General features: G+C 36.3%; 1 protein-coding gene across 1 annotated transcript in view; it reads right to left on the reverse strand.

Annotated features, from left to right (window-relative positions):
• The window catches only part of LOC134848365 (protein-tyrosine sulfotransferase 1-like), a gene marked incomplete in the record, with an annotated part of 15,325 nt that extends 7,855 nt beyond the window's left edge, over window positions 1-7,470 (reverse strand). The window contains 3 exon segments of the mRNA XM_063865776.1: window positions 1,848-1,956; window positions 4,086-4,341; window positions 6,694-7,470. Of these exon segments, the coding sequence (XP_063721846.1) occupies window positions 1,848-1,956; window positions 4,086-4,341; window positions 6,694-7,155 (827 nt within the window).
• Between the last annotated feature and the right edge of the window lie 393 nt (window positions 7,471-7,863).

Below are 7,863 nucleotides of genomic sequence, written 5' to 3' on the forward strand. Positions count from 1 at the left end.
GCTGTTCGTACCTGAACAAGAAAAAAGACATGAGACACTAACAGGCGCGGATCTAGGAATTTCTCGAGGGGGGGGGGGGGGATTTTTTTAGGTCAACCAAATTGATTTTCTGAGCTTTCCTAAATCACTAAAAAGAGCCTAATTTGACAAAACTTTCAGCGCCGCAGGCGAATACGTGAGAAAACAAGCCAAAAACAGCGTTTTTATGCACTTTTTGGAAAATTTGGACTAAAAAGTCGCGTTTTCTCGGCGCGCGCTCCCCCCTCAAAAATAAATATATATTGGCGCCGAAGGCGTATTTAGAAAAATTTTAGGGCACCTCGCCAAAACTAGATATCTTAAAAAAGTACAAAGGGGGGACTGGACACTAACCCCTGTGTTTAGAAAGAGCTGCAGAAAAGTCAAACAGACAGAATTCAGTTTGACCAGGAATTCAACCTTTTTAGCAAAACTTTTGGGAGCAAAAGCTAGTATTTCAGATAGATTGTATGTCTCAACACCGCCTGAAAGGAAAAAATGTTAGATTGCTTGCTTGTATTGCACAATTCAATATGTGCGCAATTTTTGCAACTGATTACAACAGGCGAAGTAGAGTTTTGCAGCATTTGCGATACAAAAAAGAAAGACTATGAAAACACCCAAACATAGAAAAATCAAAACTGCCACACAATTTTTTCTTGCAAAATTTAATCAAAAACAAACTTAGTGATGAACAATAAATCTTTTCCAAAGACTATTCTAAAATTATTCTCACGAAATAATCAAATAACAAATTAAATTCCACTTAAAAGTCTGAACACAGTAGTTCCAGCCGATTATTTGTAGGTTGAAATAATTATGTGAATCGAAAAAAAGCATGAAATTTTTTTAAAAAGATAATCAAAGATAATTGATGATTTTTCAAATTTTTTTAAACATGTTGAAATTGTCGAAAAAAAAGACCAATTTGAACAATTACACATATTCGAGGCAAACTGTTGAAGGACGACTGCGGAGAATTTGAACAAAGAATGTACTTTATTGATTGGATTTTTTCTGGGAGATTTTAACCAAAAGCATTTTCACGCTGATTCTAAATACTCCTGCCTATTAAAAAAAATCAAAATTGATTACCACTAAGTTGATTTAGTACAATTTTTCCAAATGGTGATTATTTAAATACTTATGAGTTAGGTCTATAAACTCAAATAATAAGTTTTATTGACCGGTCAATTAACATAGACCATATGGCAAGCCTATTATTTACGCATAATTTACAAAAAAGTAACTAAACCACCGTCTTCCGTCCCAAATCGAAATATTAGACAAGAACTCGAAGTTGCTTTTTCCCACAAGCAAAAACGCCGATAAAATAGTCAACACAGTTGGAAAATATCATATGAACGCAAGAGAATCAAACAATCACTGACTTTTGCAAAAACATTTTCAACTTTGGAGTTTTAAAGATAAAACATACAAGCTTAAGCGCCTTAAAATTCATAATTTTTCATGATTGACATTTATTAAAATAAATTTAGTCGTGTTTGGTTGGTGATCTGCACTTCGTTTTTCGGTGGAAATGCAAAACAAGTGAACAGATGAATTCTATGTTACATGGTGACAATTTATCCACAATGGAAAGGACCGACATATGAGCTACATATTCAGCTCATTACGCAGAACCGCTGTTATGTCCCTGTTTAAAATCTACGTGCAATTTTTTGATTAGTTTTCTGGGCTAGGTAATGTTGCTTCACCCTCAAGCAACGATGCATGGATCATGGTGAGCCTCGAACATGCGACACCTCGATCGGGAAGCGGAGACTTAGCCACTTCAGCACCGCTGCCCAAAATGACAAAGGACATACCAAACTGGCATGCAGTACTGTGGTCCCACCTCCTCACACTGTTTCCACATTTCCCCTATGGCTCGATTCCACTTCGAGAGAACATCTCTGTAGCTCGTGATGTCGAAACCTAAACAATAACGGAGCCATATTTGAACAGGTGGTTGAATAAACTGGCACGAGAGCTACACTTGGGGAAAAAATTAGGCATAATTTCAAACTCTTAAGTGCCTCTTTTCGAGGATTATTTTGGACAATATTCACTTCGAATTAAAAAAAAAATTACATAATGCAAATGATCAGAGCTGCCCCCTATGAAACAATTTAAATTTGGTTTAGAGGCCATGTTTGACTATCTGCACCATGTTCTTGAAATTAAATTTGAAAATTTTCTTAGATGGTGGCGATGATTAATTGATCATACGAACGCGCATAAAGTTAGTTAATTAGGCATAACCGACAAATGAATAAAATTTCTTATTTTTTGCAGAACAATCATCCAAAAAATCTGTAGTGCCAAACCGGTGTTTCACGACAATGGGAAAACGTCTTGCAATTTTAAAATTATCTTTCAAATCACGAATGAAGGGCTTTAAAATAAATAACTTGACCCAATCGATGACTTTTTGGCACCTGAATGCAAATTCAAGCAAAGCCCACAGAACTTGAGGAGACAGACACGAATTGAACCGAAAAAAAAGTCTTCAATTGACAACCTACGAACTCCCACCCCCTCAAAACACTTAAGCATAAAAAATTCGTTCACTGATCGAATAAACGAATACGAGGCATCTTAGCCGATATATTACATGCACTATATTACACTTGGCCGTGACCAAGTGAATAAGACACAAAGCCTTTAACACGAATAGCGAGGGTTCAAACCCCACTTGGATGGGTTCACGGTTGGATGGGTCCCAGTTTCATCCTCCTACTCAAGGTAGGAGCGGCTACGGTAAAATGGATGATATTGATCTTCTCCACGGAGGCAATGACCAAGATACAAAAGCGAACAGAACATAAGGCCGTGGCAAAGTAAAAAAAGCGAAGAGAGAAAAAGGAATTTCATGAAAACAGTAGACTTTTAACCAAATTTTTTTAAAAAAATTCGAATAAAACAAGTATTCAAAATCTCAAGATCTTCAAATTATGTTTGTTTTGGTGAGCAGGTCTGTTCAGCTGGTAAGGAACTTCTGGGTTTAGCAGCAAACACATGAGTCCAGTGAACAAGATGGTTGTTCACAGGAAAAAAATCTTGTAGCCGGTTGCAATCCAATTGCTCTCTCACATAAGTAATTATATATTTTTTGAATCTCTCCTTCCTACGCCCAATGTAAAGCACAATAAGGTATAATTCTATCTACTAATTCAATTAGGAATAATTGAGCTGGATTAATTTGCCGGTAATGCTACGCTCCAAAGGAAAAAGAAATTTCGCGCGCATTTATCATCCCAAAAGCATTTTCAATCCCGCATGTATTCTGGAAAAATAATCGCAGGTTAAAAAAATCCCTAAAAAAATTATTTTAGTCGAATTTAGTAGGAATAAAAAAAATCACCCCGAGCATAAATATTCGTCACTTCCTTTGAAAATCAGGACAACAGATTCCTTGTAGCTATAGATCAGAAACACAAATTACCAGTGCAGATATCAGAATACTTACTAGGGACCAAAATGGGCTGGATTAATAAAAAAAAAATTATTCCATATAGTAAAAACAAAGTCGGGGTAACTTTTTGAAAAAACCTTGCTTTATCATAACAACTTTGCGCAGGGTCAGTTTACCGGATCTAGGATTTTCGATAGAGGGCATTAAGAAATGATGTCAACCAAACTGATTTTATGTGCTCCTAAGAAGAGTACATGTTTTGGTTAAACTACAGCTATTTTTTTGGGATCACAGGTGAAGTTTTTGAAATAATGAGTCAAAAATGCTGTTTTGAGGCTTTTTGGTTAAAGTTGAATGGGTGGCCGAAATTTGGTGCCAAAAATGTGCCTACTTAAATAATACTAAACGGGGATTATTTGGTGGCGAAGTGGGTTAATTTGACAAATCGGTTTCGACGAGAGTCCTTTTTTAGAATAATGAAAATACACTCTTATTTAAATCAGGATAAACAGAGCTAAATTACATAAAATATATAATCTTTTGCCAAATCTAGTCAACTTCGACAGTAGAATTATGATTGACGTGAAACCGTTTTTTGTAATTGATTATTTTAGGACAACTTCTGGTCCACATGAAAACGCTTCAATACCTGATATGGTGACTTTTCGGGTGATGATTGAATGAGCAGTGGCTCTTCCGTCCCTGATCATGAGGAGGAACTTTGCTTTGGGAAATAGGTCTCGCAGGTACAGGATCTGTTTGAGGTTGAAGGGGTCTTTGTCGCAGAGGACTGACTTGGCATGCTTTGAAGCATGTTTGGCGAGGATCTCGATGATAAAGGCCGCAGTTGCACTGTCCAGAACATCGTCCGTTAGACCTGCTTCGTTTAGCCGCGTCTTTTCCACCTGAGCAAACATACGTTGCATTGCTTCTCGCCAAAGATAATTATCCGAAAAACAATAATAGCAACAAAAACACAATCGAACACAATACATAAGAGCGCACATTATAAGTAAATGCTAAAAACCATATGATCATGCATTTGTAAGATATTCAGATAAAGTAGAGCGCGGGAAATGTTTCAGACACCGTTTTCCGGGACAGTTCTCTATACATTCAATAACACAAACATAAGCTCCACCGTATAAAAAGTCCAACAAATTTTGAAAACTCAACAGAGGGAAAGCGAAACTTCACCAAATACGATACCTCAAGATAGCATTATAAACTCATTAAGCATTAAGTCGATTTGAAACAAATGTCAAAACAAAGCCGACAATCAGTTGGGAAGGTGTCAATGGACGCCAAGATACTGGAAAAAAAACGATTGAGTTATTTTACAAAGTTTAACTTAACTTGCGAGATTCGACGAAAGAAATAAAAGACCATAAAGCTCTTTGAGGGTCGAGAACAAATTATGATTGACCCTTTGTGATAAAATTAACCCAATTTGAGAAAACGCTGGAAAATGAAAAAAGTTAAAATTCACTTTCGAAATTCACGCTTCCTCGCATCACTTCCGAGTTTGCAATAGCCCTGCTTTTATTAATAAATGAGTTTGAACTGAACTTAGAAAAGACAGAAGTCAAACTGCAAAACATCAAATAAGGTTTGAACAAATTTTAGGATTTTTCCTGAAGAAAAAATCACTACATTCATAAAAGTCTTCACTACGTTCATTGATACTTAAAAACCTGCATCTAGAAAATGCTCATAAATTTGTCTCAAATCATAATTGACTAGAGGAAAAAATTGCGCGAAACACAATCGCCAGCGCTAACTGTGATTCAGAAAAGTTTATCGAGCAGCAACTAAGCCACCAATACATGGATAGACGCCAGTTGAACTAAGAAACAATATTGAAGTTTCCCCATGGAAAACTCAGAACAAAAATCCATTACTTTTGCAAACAAAGAAACACATAGCGATTAAGTAAATGAGCATCTGAAACAAAATTTATGAATCCAAAAACTGAATACTGTCGATTGGGCCGAAAAAACCTTAATAAAACTTGAGCTTAAAAAATTCGAAACCCGAAGTTTCAGTTTCACATACCCCAGCACACATACGAACGCAAATTTGCTACCGCCTTTCAAACGAAGCATTATGCTGCAACTAATCCGATATAAAATGAGCTTTAAACCTTTTAAGCTGAATAAAAATTTACGCGAAAAATGAAAATTAAAACGATCGAGTTGGTTTACAACCAACGCGAGCATAAATTTCCCATAGAACGGCCATTTAAAATGTAGATATGCTGAAATATAACTGTTGAACAGACAAGTCTGTTCGACAAATGATTGTGTGATTTTGTTGAACTAGTTGTTAACCTGCAAAAAGTCTGCTCTGATTTTATAATGCTTGCGTAGAGAAGATAGTGGTACAACCGATATGAAAAATAGAAAAGAAGAGATAATGAAAACAAAAACAGGCTCAAAATATGACTCTTGGTTAGATTTTTCTGCAAGGAAATGAATGAAGCCATGAAATATTCGTGAACGAAGTCAATAGCAAACGTACAAAAATTCATATAGTTCTAGAAACTACCAATTGAAAAAGTTGCTTGACGGAGACTACATTTCACAAACTCAACCCGGGTGAACAATCAGCAAGGAAACAGAAATAGAGAAAATTGGGATTCACTTCCTAAAATGTTTACTCTTACAAAAGCATATACCTCTTTAAACTTTAAATTCCAAAATAGGATCTACTTAACAATCTCCCCTTTTCAAGGTTCGAATTTTCGACCAATCAAAATGCAGCAAAATTAGAATTCTCTCTACAAAGCTCTTGTGCTAATTTACTGTATTTATTTATAGGGGTGGAGTTTCTTAAGTATATACCATAGGGAGAGGGAGTAAATTCTATAAGGGGGGGGGGGGGGGGGAGGGAGAATTATCGTAGATACCATACTGTTCAGTAGATTCTCAAAAAATACTAATTTTACAAATAGCACGCGCCAAAACACGCATTAAATGGTCAAACATTCCAAAAACCTAAAATTTATCTCCAAAATTTGTTATTCTGAGGTTTGGCCAGAGCTCAAAAGCTTTAACTAAGAATGGCTGACCTAAAAAGGGGGTTGAAAATTTTGGCAAAAAACGATCCACATCAAAATGTTCCTGAGTACGCCCCAGTTTAAATTAATCAAAACGGTTTTAGATTGAGTAGTTTTGATAGCTACGGTTTTCTATTTTCTAGTTTAGAAAAAAAATGAAATTTCGTAAAAATTTTCAAAAAAAAAAACATTTACGCACCTTGCTCTTCGCCCACTGTTGACGCATCTGAAGAATACGAGGCACAACTCTAGTCTCTTCCCCACACAACACATAAGGATGGGCGTCTAGAATCACTCGCATCAGAGTCGTTCCACTCCTCGGCATCCCGCCGACAAAGATAATCGGATTATTTCGGTCGAATGTCTTGTTTCCATACTGCGTTTTCGTGTGCGCCGGTAGAATTTTACCCATGCCGAACCGGTGACGAAGCATCTCATTTGGTAGGGGTCCGCCTCCTGAGAGGGAATCTAGCGTCGGGGAGGCGCAGTCGGAGGGATACATAGTGATGGCGAAAAGACTCATGGCTAGCAACATAATGATCAAGACTAGCACGCGCACGCTGCATACGCGTTTCAGCCATCTCATCTCAAGACAGCCACAACACACCAGAACAAAAGTAACACTGAAAATAAACCAAACACCCACTGAAACAACGTCCATGTCTAATAACTCGTCTCTCAACACACTAATGGATGTCAAAACATTGGATCCCAGGAGAATTTCAGAGCCGCCCACACGAACACCGCCGCAGAAACATATGAAAATGAAGGAATATAATTTGCTACCTAATAAAGCCAGGTTGACAGAAATAATCAGTCCGGAAATAGTTATGATTTATTTTGTCCCTCTTTTGTGATTTCAATCTGCATACAAGAGGCGTTACAGTTTAAAGCGAATGCAATTCAATATGGATATATGTGCAACATAACCCGTAGTAGCAATTAAAATTTATTACACAATCAACTAAAAAGTCAATTGATAAATTGGCAGCAAAAAAAAAACAAAGTAGAAAAAAGCCTCGTGTTAGAAAGATAAATACGGAAAAAATAGCTGAAACTTTAGCTATAAAAAAGCAAGTAATTAAATGAAGTTTAAAAAAGTATACATATAAAAATATATGTAAACCGAAATACTCATTGATTGATCTATACACTTTAACAGGAAATATTATGTTTAAAGAAGCAATTTGAGTAAATGATACCCTTATTTTCAACGTCGCATAACGACAAAAAAAACAGTAGAATTCAACACATGAACAATTAAAGGAAAAATGTCCAAAAATTCAGGATAACACCTTAGCAAATACATAATCAGGTAAAAACCACACCTCTCTCTGCTCAATCCAAATTAAAGTCATTGGGTTTTTCG

This window comes from Symsagittifera roscoffensis, chromosome 6 (genome assembly GCF_963678635.1).
Source record: "Symsagittifera roscoffensis chromosome 6, txSymRosc1.1, whole genome shotgun sequence".
In the NCBI taxonomy this organism is placed as follows: Eukaryota; Metazoa; Xenacoelomorpha; order Acoela; family Convolutidae; genus Symsagittifera; species Symsagittifera roscoffensis.